The following is a 17,388-nucleotide window of genomic DNA, read 5'->3' as shown; positions in this document are numbered from 1 at the left end:
TCAGTAAGGCCAACTGGACTCGACACCTGCAAGCTTTCCCTTCAGGAGCTGTGACCAGTGTACAGCAGAGTGCCCAAGCAGCTTTCTTAAAGTACTGTTTAATCTTAACAGTAGGAACACAGAAAAGCAGAAGAGTAAAAGGATTTAAAAACAATAAAACAGTCTAAATAGGTGTCTATCTCACCCAGGGCCGGCTCCAGGCACCAGCCGAGCAAGCTCGTGCTTGGGGCGGCAATTCTACGGGGCGGCATTCCTTTTTTTTTTTTTTTTTTGGTTGGCCGATTCGGCCGCCCTGTAGGGGGCGGAGGCGGGGAGCGCCCTGCTGGGAGCGGGCTGTGCGCTCCATCTGCCCCAGCTGGTGCCAGGTCTGTAGCAAGCCCAGCTGGGCAGCCTGCGTCCTCCCCTCCCCGCCGACCGGAGCGGTGCGGAGCCCTCCCGGCAGGCGGCGCGGCGGTCGGGGCCGTGTGGCGAGCGCACCGCTGAAGCCCTGGCCGCCCCCCTTCTCTCTCTCCCCGCTCCCTCCCTCTCCCCCCCCGCTAGCTGGGACACGTCTGCAGTGCAGGGAGTCCCCCTGCACCATGGCTCCTGCCGCCCCGCAGTGTTTTTTTCCTCCCTGCTTTGCCGCTCCTGCCGCGCCGCAGGTTTTTTGTTTTTTTTTTGCTTGGGGCGGCAAAAAAGCCAGAGCCGGCCCTGATCTCACCTTATGCTTACCATCCCCCTGGAAGGCCCAACTACTTCAGAACCCTGCTGCAAGGCCTGATTGTGTCATCCGGTTCCTCACATACAGTCCCTGACAACTGCTTCTCCCCCACCTCTCTAGAGAGAGCAAGGGCATGTCTATACAGAGTTAGTGCACAGCAAGCTGTGGCGTAGTTTGCAGCAGGCTACAGCATAGGGTGAACCCGGCTACCCGATACTAAAGGTTACGTGGTGCGCTTTGACCTAGTACTTTTACAGTAGCTATCTAAATAATCAGGTCACATAAATTACAGATCAGCCCTATGTCCTTCATAGTGGCCAATTTAATGAGGACATCTTTACTAAGGGCATTTTTAGCCTCACTTCCTTTGAGAACAATGGGAGATGGCCATCATTCTCAAAGAGGGAAATTCATAGTGGAATTCTCTGTAGCAGAAGAAACTTTCAATTAAGAAAAATAATGGCAAAAATTACCATTAATCTTAAAAAAAAAAAAAAAAAAAAAAATAAAGGCTTCAAAGTAGCCTATATACAAGATTTCAATGAGTCAAGTATATGGGAAGGTTGAAACATTTGTCTTATTCCATTACCTACTACAGACCACCTAACCAGGAAGAAGAGGTGGATGAGTTTTTTTTTAAGCAACTAACAAAATCAGCCATAGCACAGAACTTGGTGGTGATGGGGGACTTCAACTACCCAGACATCTGTTGGGAATATAACACAGTAGGGCACAGATTATCCAACAAATTCTTGGAATGTATTGGAGACAATTTTTTATTTCAGAAGGTGGAGAAATCTACTATAGGAGAGGCTGTTATAGATTTGATTTTGACAAATAGGGAGGAACTGGTTGAGAATTTGAAAGTGGAAGGCAGCTTGGGTGAAAGTGATCATGAAATGAAAGAGTTCATGATTCTAAGGAATGGTAAAAGGGAACAAAGCACAATAAAGATAATGAATTTCAAGAAGGCAGCTTTAACAAACTCAAGGAGTTCGTAGGTAAGATCCCATGGGAAGCAAGTCTAAGGAGAAAAACAGTTCATGAGAGTCGGCATTTTTCAAGGAGTTAGAGAAAACATGGTTAGAGAAAACAGCCATACAAACTAAACTGGAGGTAAAAAGAGAAAAAAGTGTTCCAAAAGGAAGAGAATGACACAAAAAGGCACCCTCTCCCGGGAACCCCCCGCCCCTAACTGCCCCCCAGGATCCCACCCCCTTATCCAACCCCCCCCCGCTCCCTGTCCCCTGACTGCCCCCCCAACCCCTATCCACATCCCCGCCCCCTGACAGGCCCCCCCTGGACTCCCCCTCCCAACCCTCCCTATTCCCCATCCCCTGGCTGCCCCCCCCAGAACCTCCGCCCCTCCTCCCTGACTGCCCCACAGGATCCCCCGCTCCCTTACCCAACCCCCCTGCTCCCCGCCCCCTTACCAGCAGAAGGAGCTCGCAGCCACGACGCGCGGCCAGAGCCAGCTGCGCTCCCCACGCTGCCCAGCGGGAGTGGCAGGCCAGAGCGTGGTCTGCGCAGCGGCGTGGCTGCGGGGAAGGGGGTACAGCGGGGGAGGGGCCGGGGACTAGGCTCCCCGGCCGGGAGCTCAGGGGCCAGGCAGGACAGTCCCGCGGGCCGTAGTTTGCCCATGTCTGGTCTAAAACTAATTTTCATTTAGTGCGAATGGGAACTCTGCTACAGACATCAGAACTTCCTGTTGAAAGGCCTCCAAACACTCAACAGGCTATATAAAAATACTACTGTACAAAACTACCACTAATTCAAGAGTTAATTCCTCTTGGGCAGCAAAATCAATGGGTTATAGCAGAAGACTAGGACTCAGAACTCCTAGCTTTTATTCTCAGGTCTATCAGTGATTGTGTGTGCAAGACATTTGGCAAGTTACAATCTCCCCGTACTTGAGTATTCCTATCTGTACAATAGGAGGAATGATACTTGCACATCTCTGTAAAGCATACAAAATCCTTTACAAAGTGCTACAGAAGTAAACAGAATTATTATTTAGTAATACCACACAATCCCCCAAACTGCCTTATTTTTCATGTATTGATTTTTGGCCACACTGAAAAACAATGAAGTAGAAATTGTTTATTTCACAAACCAAGCTCTTTAACAGCAGGAAATCAGACACTAGGGTCCTTATAATTATAGAATATTCCCAATATCATAACAGCCTTTTAGAAGTCTGCATGTGGATATTTTTATTGACTCAGTCTACGTTTAATTTTACAACCCCTTCCCTTCAGCTGAATTCTTGGATGTATATTTCAGCCACTGTGTGTGTGATATCACCTATAAAAGTTACTAACATAAAGCCTTCTTGGACTAACCTTAGCCTTTGTTTATAGTAATCTTCATCTCCATCATCTCTGCATCTCTTTACTCTACGATTTCCTACTGTATTCTCTTCCTCAGAGCTTGGGAAGAAGTCTTCATCCTCCTCAGCTTCTTCCTTAAGGTTTCTCTTCCCTGAATGTTTTCTTCCTCCTCGCAAAGTCTTCAATTCATAATCAGAATTATCATCAGCATGAAAAAATGCCTCCTCCTCCTCTTCCTCTTCTGGATTAAAAAGCTCGTCATCAGGCATATATTCTGACTCTTCACTGTCATCCCCCTGTTCACCTCTCAGCTTCTCCTTGACCTCAGGAAGTCTCTTTTCCTTGGGAATTCCAATCTTAAATTGGATCTGAAGAGCATGGTTCTGAAGTTTCTTCATGTGCTTTTTCAGTCGCTTGTCTGTTTTTGACAGGGTTCTGGTTTTGCCCCTCTTTCCCTTTATGACTAATGTGGGAGTTGCACATTGAATGTTCTTGGCCTCTGCTTTATTCTTTGCTCCCTTCTTAAGGACTGACCTCTTTCTTTCGGACGACAGCTTAGCTTGATCTGCCAAATACTTCTCAAAATCAGATGCTTCATTTAGCATTAACCTGCGTGGCTTCTTTTCTATCTTCTGAGGGACCTTAGTTCCAAAAGGGGTCATCTGACCAGTACGAATGAGTTCCTCCCATTCTGTTTCCTGGACTGGCATGAGCATACTGCCAAGAGACGATGGACCAGGCTCTGCAAAGAGACTCAGAACATTCATTTCTTATCTGCAGACTCATTAATGTGCTCTAAGTAATATCTCGCAGTTCAAACAGATAAGCAGGTTTGTTTTAACCTTTAAATTTATTTGTTTTAATAATATATAAAGCATCAATCCTGAAACTAGCACCCTTCCTCATACACTGTACAGAATAAACCAAAATTACATCCAACTAATTCAATGGTTAGAGAAAACAGCCATACAAACTAAACTGGAGGTAAAAAGAGAAAAAAGTGTTCCAAAAAGGAAAAGAATGACACAGAAAGGCAAAATGGTCAAATAACATTTTACATGTACAGTATATAGCACCTTTTAATCTCAAAGTGTTTCTCAAACTATACACACAATGCAATCACTTCACCCACCACTGAAATGCAGCCATTTCTGACATGAAGCATATCTGCAAAGATAATCAGAAATTAAGTCAATATCCACATCATCAATCTCCAAGCATTAACCCACTGCCATCACAACACTCAATACCACTAACACACTAACGTCCTCTCTGACATTCTGACTTTCCACAAGTCAAAAAACTGAAAATCCCACACACCACCTTAACTTTGATTTTCCAACACTACAATTAATAATGTAATGGCTATTATACTAAAACTTGTATTCTTAGCATTTCTTCACGCCATACATCAGAGAAGGGACACAAAGCTGATTATACACTCAAAGTTTCTTACCTTATCAAATACCCTACCAAACATCTACTATAGATCACTGCCATCTACCTTCTGATTATGACTTAAAAAAAACAGCAACTACACAGAACACAAAACAAAACTGCACAAAAATTACTGAACTGTTTATACACCACACACACTGGTCTATATGTATATGCATTCGCAACATGATGCATAACAAAAAGTTGGCAGGTATACTAAGGGACTGGTGCAGTATCTGAAACCACTTTCAACTCATGTTTTAAAAACTGAGTGATTATCAAGATGCTGGTATCTCTAAACTCCATTTCTTCGATTCAGTGCCCAATTCATGTCCTTGCCAGAACTTCCCAGATACTCACACTGCATCCACAAGCTCATTTCCTCCAGATTCCTCTTTATTAATGTTTCTTGATGAGACTACAATTAAATATCTCCACAATACAACTCTTCCTCTTCCCACCGGAAGGACAGAAATTACAGTTCCAATCCTGTAAGGTACTTAAGGGTACACCTGGATCAGATTGTAGGACTGGGGCCTCTGGCACTGAACCAGCACAGTAAAGTTAAGCTTGTGCTTAACTTTAAGCACGAGTAGTCCCACTAAATTTAGTGAGATTACAAATGTATCTAACTACATTTCTGTATCAGGACCCATGTTAGTAAATGTCAAATATAGAACTTAGTTAATTTGTGTAGTCAATTTTTTTTAAGTCGTACCATATTCCAAAACGATTCAATTGAACACTTACTTATCCCACTCAAGGGGAACCTAATTTAAAATTAATGCCTAATTTAAAAAAAAAAAGGCTATTTATTTAAATTACTATGTTTCTTCCGCTACACATCCTGAGTGTGATGAGCAGGTGTACAAGTAACTTGAGTTTAATGTTCTTTGAACAGATATGATTGCTCTTCAAGATCAACTATACCCTGCTACAGCTTTATGTTAACTTTTTTATATGTTTGCATGTTATATCTAGGTATTTATAAGCTAATCACCATAGCATCAGAACACTATTTCCTTCTAAATATTTATTTACAGAAGACAAGGATTCAGTAATCACATATGTAGCTATTTCCATAAACTCATTATTTACCAGATTAGGTAACTGTAAGCGTTCAGAAATAAGAACACAAATTGGAAGTAAAGACCGCATCATGACTAAGCTACATTTCCTCGTACCAAATGCCCGAGTTTTAATGCACAGAGCATAAAAGGAAGGATCTTATGGTGTATTTCTACTCAAAAAAGTGACTGTCAAAGCTGCACGTTCTTATTCCACAGATCTATTCCAACTCAAATCTACCACTTTTACTGTCAAAAATAAGTCTTTGCTGCTTTTTACTCCTTATGACCTGCAGATCCAACACAGATACAAGTGAGAGAGCTGGAACCTATTCAACTCATGTGTCAGAACAGTATTATAAATTTAAATGAGCTACCCCTGTGCAAACTTACTGAACTCTAATGGGGTTGCACAGATATCAATGGGTACCTATTTTGGCCTTCAGAATTTTGATTACCAGTGATGATGTATAAGACAGAAAGATACCAGCTTGACTCTAAGAACTCATGCTGGGTTTGCAGAAGGCAGTAAGAAAAAAACAAAACAAAACATGCTCAGTTAGATTTGATCTTGGAAACATTGAGACAATTATCATAGTATTCCATACGAAACTGTTGTTCTCACACTGTACAGCTCGTACAACAATTTTTTAAAAAAATTTCTAACAAGTGTTTCTTACCAAGATACAAAAAACCAATTTTGTGAGTACTGATTGATGGCTGATTATAAAATGTAATTCAATCATTACGCTAGCTTTATCACATTAGCTGTGAAAAATGTTAAGATGTCCAATTTATTAAGCCCAATACTCTAATGTGCATCAGTCCTCCCTACTGAGCTAAGCACAGATCTACTTTCAGTCTTTAAAAATCCCCATATGGATACTCTGAGATCTGCAATTCTGCAGGTGCAGAGAATTAAGTGTTCCTAAAATCACTCTTTGAAAACAAACCACTGAAATTTATTTACTCATGTTCACTGGCAAAGATCTTGGCAATGAGCTTCAAACAACAAAAGGCATTACATAGAAATGACAGAAATGCAAAAAAAGATTTGCAATGGCTTTTTCCCTCACCTTCATCATCCTGAAATTCAACATCATTTGTTCCAATGAGAATCTCTGCTCCACCAAGAACTGCTTGGAGACGCTTTTGTTTTGCTTTGATCTTTTTTAACTGTTGTTCCTTGAATGACAATAGTGTACAAAATTTAAAACTCTTGGTAGCAGACTTGCTTTTCTTACAAACAAGGTTCAAGCTGTTATTAATATGTTAAGTAGCAGGTTAGCTTTTTGCATCTGAAACAAGTTCAAATTTTGATATGGTTCCATGTGATAAAAATGCATGTGGAAGGTGTCATCCCAGCAACTGGTGGATACTTCTCTACATAATACATACACATCCACACTCCCAGTTTGGCACAGTTCATCATGACTGTGGCACAAATTTTTAAAAGTGCACTAATTCAGGTATACATGCACAGCATATACATGCAAACACCAGATGGGCATGCACAAGTTAAGGTTGTGCACACAAACAAATCTCATAGGCATCAGATACTTTCACATACACTTGGATATGCATTTTTTAAACTTGGGTCTAGGATCCAGTGAAGAAAAGCCCCATATATAGCATATGAAATTGCACTAAGCGTATATTTGAGCTCTGTTAATCCTTCACTTTCATATGTGTTAAATACAATCATAAAATTAAGTACAAATCTTCTCTCCAACACATTTGTTTTGAGATGTGTTGCCACAAAGAGACTGAAAGAACTCAAAACCAGTCAATGTTCTTCTTCATGCATGAACAGGTATTATTACACCAAGTCAGCTCAAGAGAAGACAACTAATTTATTTGCAAAAAACTAACACCACAGTGCTTGTAAACATACAAGAGTGAGGGAATTCAAAATTACGAGTCCTGTAACAATTGTAGCTCACCACCATTTACACTTCTTTTACAATCTTTTATCCACTTTTATTGTCCTTATAAGTGTTATAATGTGGCAAAGTTACAATTCCCAAGGTGACCAAAAGGGTTATGGACTGTGTTATACAGGAGGTCAGACTAGATAATCACAATGGTCCCTTCTGGATTTGGAATCTATGAATTTCCTGATTTATAAATAAACTGATCAAATTATTAAATAAACACACAAAGCAGTAAATGTTTTTATTACTTATAAACTTTGTTCTTTCTAAATCTTTTCCCCTCCCCTCAGAGGCGCCTGATTTGAGGATCAAGTTTTAATTTTTTTAAATTTAGTAAAACTACCCTCAATGAGCTGTTTGTTTCCTTAAGAGTGTCATTTGCTGAAAATCCTCCAGTGCACCTGTGTGCAGTTACAAAAGATACTTATACAAGCACTGACATCCCTGCTGTCATAATACCCATATTATAAAACATTTGCCACATGTCAACACTAAGATATTAAGGAGATAATTTCACATCTTATCTGTTTATAAGGCAACTAAAATTTCTGTCTCACTATCAAAAAAGTTTGGCTTTCACCTACTAAGGATTTTTTTGTAACTACTCAAAAAGGCAAAGTATTATTAAAAACATTGAAATCGCACAAGTGACAACACAAATAGGGTGCAACTGGTAATTTAGGGCCTGAATCTGCAATCATCATACACACATAACTTCACTCATTTGACTAGTCTCTTAAGATCAGTAAGACGACTCATAAAAACAAAGTTGCTCAGGTTTTTCTATACAGTGATTTAGTCTAAGACAGCTGCTCTCAAACTGTAGGTCAGACCCCAAAGTGGGTCAGAACCCATTTTAATGGGGTCACCAGGGCTGGCTTAGACTTGCTGGGGCCAAAGCTGAAGCCCAAGGGCTTCAGCCCTAGGTGGCAGGGCTCGGGTCATAGGCCCCCTGCCTGGGGCTGAAGCTCTTGGTCTTCGGCTTTGGCCACCCAGCCTGGGAAGGTGGGGCTTTGGTTTGCCCTCCCCCCTTCCAGGGTGGCGGGGCTTTGGCGGGCTCAGGCTTCGGTCCCCCCTCCTGGGGTCCTGTAGTAATTTTTGTTGTCAGAAAGGGGTCATGGTGCAATAAAGTTTGAGAACCTCTGGTCTAAGTCTTCAGCAGTTTTAGAAATGGCTAATAAAGGACACCTCATTCAAGTTAGCTATTATCCTGCAACTGGCTGTTCATTAATTCATTTTCAGATAACATGGACACAAGTGTGGTGAAAAAGTCACATAACATGGGTAACACTCTGAAACACCACCATGAGGCCCTGCAGGAATTTAATTACAATCATTTATCCAAACAAGCTCTATAACTATTATTTTAGAGACTGATCCAAAGCCCAAGTCAATGGAACAACTCCCACTGACTACAGAGAGCTTTGGATTAAGTTCTTATAGCCTTTGGTGAAAAAACAAACTGTTAAAATGGTGAAGAAACTGCAAGTTTTGACTCTGACCCTTTATCAGGATCCTCAAGTGTGAAGCCTGACACAGGATCAGCGCCTTAAGCAATCCAAAGTTAATTTTTTCCAGTCACCTTGTTATACTTTTGTCGTTTTACAGAGTCTAGTTTTCTGTTTATATCTTTGCTGTTGACAGCTTGAGGAGTAAGTTGCTCTATAATTGTATTGATCTGTTTCAGAGATGTCGTACAGGACCTGAAAAATAAAAAGATGTTCATTTAGTACTCAGTTGTAATAATGAGAAGAGTAAGTACATGACATTTTCAACTCAGATAGTTTAAACCTAAAAATTATAGCCAAGACTTTAACAAACAGAAGGCTAAAGTTGGATTTCTAAATAAGTATGCTGATTTTCTTGGCCTTTGAATTTTACAAAGGCTAGTTTTTAAAATGTTAAACAGTTCTGTTCAAATACAAACAACCCATTGTAGTATTTGGAACTCAATAATTACAATTCTGCTAATGAATGACTACCAGGAAGTAGAGCCCTGCAGTGGGACTGGGATCCTACGGGTCCTGCAGGACCTGCTGCCATAATAGCAGGAGTGGGATTAAAGAATAGTTCCGTGCAGGGCTCTACCAGGAAGTGAAACTGGCCAACCTACTTTTATTATCCAAGGTAGAGAAGCACAAGAAATAAGTCTAAGTGGTGAACGAGTTGGGTTTCTTTTTTAAATCTGTTTTAATAATCTATAGTAAGAAATTACATTGTATGGGCATTTATTTTAAATCTTATTTTAACCTTAGTATCCCTTTAATTTAACAGATAAAATTATTTTTGTATTGTGCTGTAAAATAATTTTAAGAAGGTACAGTACTACTGAACCTTTCATGCCTAGGCCACTATATTTATTCAAATTCTTATATATAACCAGCCACTGCCTCACGTAAAGCCCAGACGAACAGAAACCAAAAAGTGTCACCATTTAATAATGACTGTTGCATGATCTGTCAAAATTTGGGGGGGGGGGGGGGGGGGAGGGAGGGATGCCTCATCAATAGAAAAGACAGCACAAAGAGCCAACTGTACTGATTTGCTACAGACAAGAGGTAAAACTAACATTTTTTGAATATAAGATACTGCGTTCTTCTTTTCTCCATTGTGTACAACATCAATACATGATGTCACTGATACCTTTGGACCAACTACAGAATGTGATAATACATTACCATTCAAATTAACAATCAGAAATGCCAAGGAAAGCATACCAGCCCAAACAAATGGTGGTGGAGAGAATGGACTTTTAAATATATGTTAAAGAAGCAAGCTTCTGTCTCTACCTATCCCTATTTTCACACTTGTAACTTGCTGCATGACTAGTCTGCCAGCTAGCTCATTTATATAACAATGCAAGACCGAGTGATATTTTTAGATGCTGATATTAGGCCAAACAGAAATCAAACCATCAGACGCTGATGCAACAAACAGAGGTCTCTTTGGAATGTAATCAGAAATTACATGAACAAACGTGCAAACAGATGAAGAATGAGCCTCACACGGTTCGAGGCCCTACTAGCTAAATAGCAAGGGGCCAGAAGAGTTTCTTTGAGGACATACACACTGTGGATAAATTCACATTTACTCTTGCAAAGTGGTCTCTGTTGAATGAAATCAGTGCTACAATGTGTTTTTAAAGGAGAATCATAATTTGCTGTTGCCATCCACAGCACGTGCGGCAAATGCATTGTGAAAAGCCATGCTTTTTCCATCACATTTTCTGCTATTACTTAGGTTTGGGGTGGAATGTACTAGTGAAAACATCTTCATGGATGTCTACTCCCACTAAATGTGCCCCTCCTATGTCCACCCTTATGTGTGGGTCCTGTATCAGCCTCTGTCACATCTGCAAGTTCTAATGGTAGAATAAATACATCATCCTGATGCACAGCTTTGCATCTCAAAAGTGCTATGTAAATGTGAAATAGTCACAACCCCTGTGACTGGGAGATGTTCATCTGTAAAATGAGGATAATGGCTAAGGACAGTGTAGTCTTTCCTATTCTCAGAACCAACACATCTTCAACGAGAGCTTTGGAGCTCTGCTCCATCTCCAGGCAAAAACCTGCAGCTCTACTGCTCCGCGCTCCAGCTCCGGGCTCCACTCCAAAGACCTGCCTTCAACCACATCTCCCTTTCCCTTCAACTCCAAAGTCATCAAGAAAGCAGTTAAAAATCATTGCTTTGAATTCGTCTCCTCCAAACCCATCCCCGCTCCCTTCTTATTTATTATTTTGGGGAAGTTATACGTTATACAGTTATATATGTTACATTATTCAGCGGTCAGATTAGATGATCACAATGATCCCTTTTGACCTTGGAACGTATTACTCTAATTTAGATTCCACCCTCTGCTGCTCCACTGAGTTATGACCTATGCCTCACCAAGTCTCAGGGCTTTTACTCCATCCTCACTATCCCTGACTTCTCTGCTGTTTTTTAAACACTTTAGATCATGCCTCCCTTTTCATCACGTTGTCCTTCTATTGATTTTGCAACTGTCCTTTCCCCTAGTTCTCCTCCTATTTTTTTGGCCATTCCCTCAAGGTCTTTTTACAAATCTTCCTGCTTCCCTCTCCCATTTCTGGAGTCCTACAGTACTATAACCTTGGTCACTTCCTCTTCTCCTTCTACACCTTTTTCTTTGTGTGATCTCATCTGATCAAATAGCTTCAACTACTGTAGCTCTGACATCAAAGCTGACAACTCAAACATCTGCCTCTTACTCCTAACTTGTCTGAAGCCATCCAGTCACTCACTTCATGCTCTCTCTGACATCTCCTCCTGGATATCTTTTCTATCACTTTTGACTTAAAAACTTAACATGGTCACAACTGAACTTTGTCTTTTTTCCAAAACTCTCTCCACTCCCTCTCTTCTGTTACTGTTGAACACAGGGTGGATTTGATTTAAATCAAATTGATTTAATTCATGATTTAAATCACTAGGCAGGAAGACTCAATTTAATCATAGTTTTCTACATAAAAGTGCATTCTTGTTGGTTGTTATAACCTTAATACATATTCTTCACAACTCAGAGATAGATGTAGGTTTCATTTTTAGAAGGTACACACTATACATTTTTAAAGTGATTTATTTTGAAAACTTTTCAGATTAGTTTTACAGCTATATCAGAAAATGAATGATTGTTTGGTTATTTCATTTACCAAAAGTAATTGAAGCAGATATTTATGAAGTCATTGGGAGGTGAACTATCTCCAGTTCAACAGGTTAATCATTAATATTTGGAGGATTTTCTTGCCATGCTGTATTAGGAGGAGAACATCACCAGACAGACATTTAAATTGTTTTATTTAACTAAAACAACAACGTTAAGTATTCTAGATTTTTTTCTTCAACAGCAAACATATAATATTTTAACAAAACAAACATATGTCCCTCACTTCTCACATTTATCTCCAGACTTCTTCTCCTTGTCCAGATCTATTCCGCCCCCAACAATCTTCTATTCATTGACCTTTTTGAAACTTTGCACTTTTAGAGGGAGGTAAGGGATTGACTCTGTGTACACAAATTTGCAGAGGGACAATAGAGTTGAGGTCTGTTATTTCTCACCTCTATATATTATTTATTTAAATTTTTTTTTGCTGTTAACAAGCATGTTACCTCTGGAGACACAAATCCACAGTCTGAGAACTGCAAAACTAAGCATCTCTGATGGAATCTTCTAGACCGGGGTGGGCAAACTTTCTGGGCCGAGGGCCACATCTGGGTGGGGAAATTGTATGCAGGGGTGGGGTAGGGGGTTGGGGTGCAGGAGGGAGTGCGAGGTGTGGGAGGGGGTGCGGGGTGTACGAGGGGGCTCAGGGCAGGGGGTTGAGGTGCAGGAGGGGTGTGGGGTGCAGCAGGGGGCTCAGGGCAGGGGGTTGGGGTGCACAGGGGTGCAGCAGGAAGCACAGGGAGTTGGGGTGCAGGAGGGGTGCAGGGTGTGGCAGGGGGCTCAGGGCAGGGAGTTGGGGGGCGGGGTGCAGGAGGGGTTCAGGCTTCAGGGTGGCAGCAGCGCGCACCGGGGCCAGGGCAGGCTCCCTGCAAGCCTGCCCTGTCTCCAGCCCTGCTCCAGGAAGCGCTGCAGTCCCTGGGGGAGGGGGAGCGAAGGGGTCCGCGTTCGCTGCCCTTGCCGCGCCTCCAGGTTCCTCCCCCGAAGCTCCCATTGGCCGCAGTTCCCTGTTCCCGGCCAATGGGAACTGCGGGGGGCGGTGCCTGGAGGCAAGGCCCCGGCGGCCGCAGGGACATTGGGCCGGCAGCTGCGGAGAGTGGCGCGGGGCCCGCGGCGCCAAGGGGGGCAATCCTGCGGGCCAGATCCAAAGCCCTGAGGGGCCAGATATGGCCTGCAGGCCGTAGTTTGCCCACGCCTGTTCTAGACTGAGAACTGAGTCCCATTGGGTAGATAGAAAGATTAACCTAAATAAACTATACAGAAGCCCCTGGAACCCCATAAGATTGGGTCCCTACTCCATGAACTATTGGAACTCATCTACAAAACTTTTCTTAAACATTGCATGAATATATTGTCTTATACTATAGAATTAGAATTTATAATCCCTATTACATTATAGCTCAAAGATATTTCATCGTGGATCTTAATTAAAACTACCTTTAGATAGTTTTTTCCTCAAAAAGCATTTTATCAAAAAAATCCAATTTAAATAAAAAAATCTGATTAAAAAAAAAATTGATTTTTATCCACCCTGGTTGAACACACCATCATATACTCTATAACTAAGGTCTGTAACTCACATGTCATCTTTGACTCTTTCCTATACACAGCCCCATACATCTACTAACTCCATATCAGGAAATCTCCAAATTTTAAATAGGCCATCTCCAAATCTTGCTGCTGCTTCCTTTGTAACATCACTTAAATCCCCCTTTTTTCTCTGTCTACACAACTAGAACTCTCCTTGAGGCCCTGGTCACCTCTCATCTTGTTTACAAGAACCTCATACTATACCTCCCTGATATCTGCATCACCCCCTTCTAGTTCATGCAAAAATGCAGCTACTAAGATTATCCTTGGGTTCTGTCATTCTGATCCTGTTATCTCACTATCTGAATCTTTCATTCACTCCCTTCCACCACCACACCAAGTTTAACATTTATTTTTTGACTTTCCAGGACCCTGACCAACCCTCTCCCTCTCAGCTTACATGCATCTCTTCTCTCATTGTCCCTGACCCTTCCAGTCTGCCAGTGGTACAAGACTTCATGTCCCATTTGCTTACTTTCTCCACAGCCATCACCACACTGTCTTGCAAGCAGCTTCATACACGTAAAACACTCTTTGTTAACTAGTCTGAAAAGACTACTCATCTTTCCTCATTTAAATCCCTCTTAAAGACCATTTCTTCTGTGACATGCACATGCAACTAAGAAAAAATAGTGGATCCCAAATTGAATGAGTCATCAATGTGATGCAATTGCAAAAAGACTAATATTCTGGGGTGTTACTGGAGATGGTTACAGGAGACGGTTACTGTCCTGCTCTACTCAGCATTAGTGAGGCCTTAGCTGGAGTAGTACTGTGTCCAGTTTTGGGCACCACCACACTTTAAGAAACGTGGACATATAGGATAGAGAGAGTCTTGAGGAGAGCAATAAAAATGATAAAAGGTTTAAAAAACCTGATCTATGAGGAATGGGTAAAAAAAGTGGGCATGTTTAGTCTTGAGAAAAGAAGACTGGGGGGGCGGGGGAGACCTGATACAGTCTTCAAATATGTTAAGGACTGTTATAAAGACAATGATCAGTGGTTCTCCAGGTTCACTGAAGGTAGAACACAAACTAATGGGCTTAATCTGCAGCAAGGGAGATTATTGTTAGATATTGGGAAAAACTTTCCAACTATGAGGAAAGTTAAGCACTGGAACAGGCTTCCAAGGGAGGTTGTGGAATTCCCATCACTGGAGTTTTTAAGAACAGTTTAAGCAAACACCTGTCAGGAATGGTGTTGGTACACTAAGTCCTGCCACAGCACAGGGGGCTGGACTAGATGACCTAACGAATTCCTTCCAGCCCTACATTTCTATGAAAAGTTTATTCCCCATGCTGTGCACCAGACTTGAAAGAGTAAATGCATTATCTTATTGATTTTGCCCCACTCTTCCTGTCAACCCCCGTGTACCCACTACCACCTTTTGCTCCATCACTGAAAGATTAGGGCCTAATTTTAGTGAACTCTTATGCATCCTCTTAATTTCATGTATGAATAGATTCACTGATGTCAAAAGGATGAGTCAGGTGCATAAAGTTTTCTAAGCTCTTTGAGAGCTGTCTTATACGTATTGTGATGCACTGTAAAGGAACAATTCTCTGGCACTGTAAAACAACAATAATGCAAAAACAGAGAAACTAAAGAATTAAGAGGTTAAATGAGATGTCCAAGATCATGCAGTAAGTCAATGGCTGAGTTGGACACTGTGAAGCAAGCTAGGATTAAAGTTCAGGAGTTCATGCCTCTTACGGTATGTCTACACTACAGACCTTACAGTGGTACGAGCGGCTGTAAGGTCTCCTGTGTAGCCGCTCTATGCTGACGGGAAAGATCTTTCCCGCCAGCATAATTAAACCATCCCCAAAAGACTGGCGGTAGCTACATCGGCGGGAGAACATCTCCTGCCGACACAGCGCTGTCCACTACAGCACTTTTTTGGTGAAACCTATGTTGGTCAGGGTTTGTTTTTTTCCCACACCTCTGACCAACAAAAGTTTTACCAACAAAAGTGCTAATGTATACCAAGTTTTAGTCCCATTCCTCTAGATCAGTGGTTCTCAAAGCCAGTCCGCCGCTTGTTCAGGGAAAACCCCAGGAGGGCCGGGCCAGTCTGTTTACCTGCCGCGTCCGCAGGTTCGGCCGATCGCGGCTCCCACTGGCCATGGTTCGCCGCTCCAGGCCAATGGGGGCTGTGGGAAGGGCGGCCAGCACATCCCTTGGCCCGCGCCGCTTCCAGCAGCCCCCATTGGCCTGGAGCAGCGAACCGTGGCCAGTAGGAGCCGCGATCGGCCGAACCTGCGGACGCGGCAGGTAAACAAACCGGCCCGGCCCGCCAGGGGCTTTCCCTGAACAAGCGGTGGACTGGCTTTGAGAACCATTGCTCTAGACTTTACTGATTACATACCACTTTAGCTTCTGGTTTTTATAGGGCGGATTTCCTAAATATTGTTACAAGAGCTTGTGACAAGATGCTTTGTTCTGTGATCCACCAGTTATGGGATCATACAGACCATATGAAGCTCATAACACGGTGCTATTTTTCCAGGGTCACTTCTCCAAGCATAACTCCACTTAGATTTACAATAAACCTTGCAACATATTGCATGGGACAATCCTGCACTGGCTGGTCAGAAGAGGGATAAGATGACTTGGTGGGAGGCAGTATGGGCTAGTGGACAAGACACCAGATTAGAAATCAGGAAACCAGGGTTCTAGTCCCTTACTCTGCCACTGATTAGGTAGATGACCTCAGGTAAATCATTTAACATATACCTGTATAGTATCAGAGGGGTAGCCGTGTTAGTCTGAATCTGTAAAAAGCAACAGAGGGTCCTGTGGCACCTTTAAGACTAACATATACCTGTATGTGTTTCATGTTCTCCACCTGTATAATGGAAATAAGGATTCAACTAACAACTGTTTTGAGATCTGATGGTGAAGTGAGTGATACATAATCATTTCCATCGCTTACTTCTATGATTCAACAAACTTTTATTACTGGGTACCACGTGTTTAAAAATAGTAAACTTACCTTAAATCGTCCAGCACCGATTGGTATTCTGCCTCTGCATTGGCTAATTTTGTCGCCTTGTTCGCGTCATTGATTGCATTGTCTACCTGCTGGAGGACTCCTTGCTCCAGCACATCCTGGTCGTACACGTCAACCCCCAGACCTTTCAGCTCAGCAATCTGGGCACTGGGCGCCACGGACTGGATCTGCTGCCTGTTAATGTGTAACAGCGGCTGTCCCGTCCGGGGGGGCTCCCGCGAAGGAACCCCGGAGGAGCCGCAGGGGCCATTCTCGGAGGCCGGAGCTCCAGGGCTGCCCTCCAGGTCGCTGTCACACGGGCCCGTCCCCTGGGCAGTCCCCGCTTCCCCATCGCTGCTCGGACCCGGATCGCTCGCAGCGGCCCCAGGGCTCCGCTCGTGCGACCCGCCCGGCGGGCGCGCGGTCTCCGTGGGCATCCTCGGCGCGAGCACGGCCCCGCGGGGCGATGGGCCCAGGCGGGCGGGCCGGGGCCCAGCGGGAGCCGCGCTCTCGCAGGCAGGGCGCCAGGGCAGGCCAGGCTGGGGAGCCGCGCCGCAGTGACACGGCGAGCCCCGGAGGCGGAGGCAGCCGAGTCCGGGGTATCCGCCCCCGTCAGCTCCGCCGGCCCCGGGCGCCGAGACCCACTCACCTCAG

At 43.2% G+C, this 17,388-nt stretch overlaps 1 protein-coding gene across 1 annotated transcript in view; it reads right to left on the bottom strand.

The window, feature by feature from the left end:
- The window catches only part of ERCC6 (ERCC excision repair 6, chromatin remodeling factor), a 79,227-nt gene extending 62,056 nt beyond the window's left edge, over window positions 1-17,171 (bottom strand). Inside the window, exons 1-4 of the mRNA XM_065407807.1 lie at window positions 16,738-17,171; window positions 9,051-9,171; window positions 6,611-6,719; window positions 3,043-3,772 (exon numbers count right to left, since the gene is read on the bottom strand). Coding sequence (XP_065263879.1) covers window positions 3,043-3,772; window positions 6,611-6,719; window positions 9,051-9,171; window positions 16,738-17,171 — 1,394 coding nt within the window. The remainder of the gene's footprint in view (window positions 1-3,042; window positions 3,773-6,610; window positions 6,720-9,050; window positions 9,172-16,737) is intronic.
- Window positions 17,172-17,388: the final 217 nt, after the last annotated feature.

Source organism: Emys orbicularis, chromosome 7 (assembly GCF_028017835.1).
Source record: "Emys orbicularis isolate rEmyOrb1 chromosome 7, rEmyOrb1.hap1, whole genome shotgun sequence".
NCBI lineage: Eukaryota > Metazoa > Chordata > Testudines > Emydidae > Emys > Emys orbicularis.
This window is presented reverse-complemented; position numbering and strand designations above follow the sequence as displayed.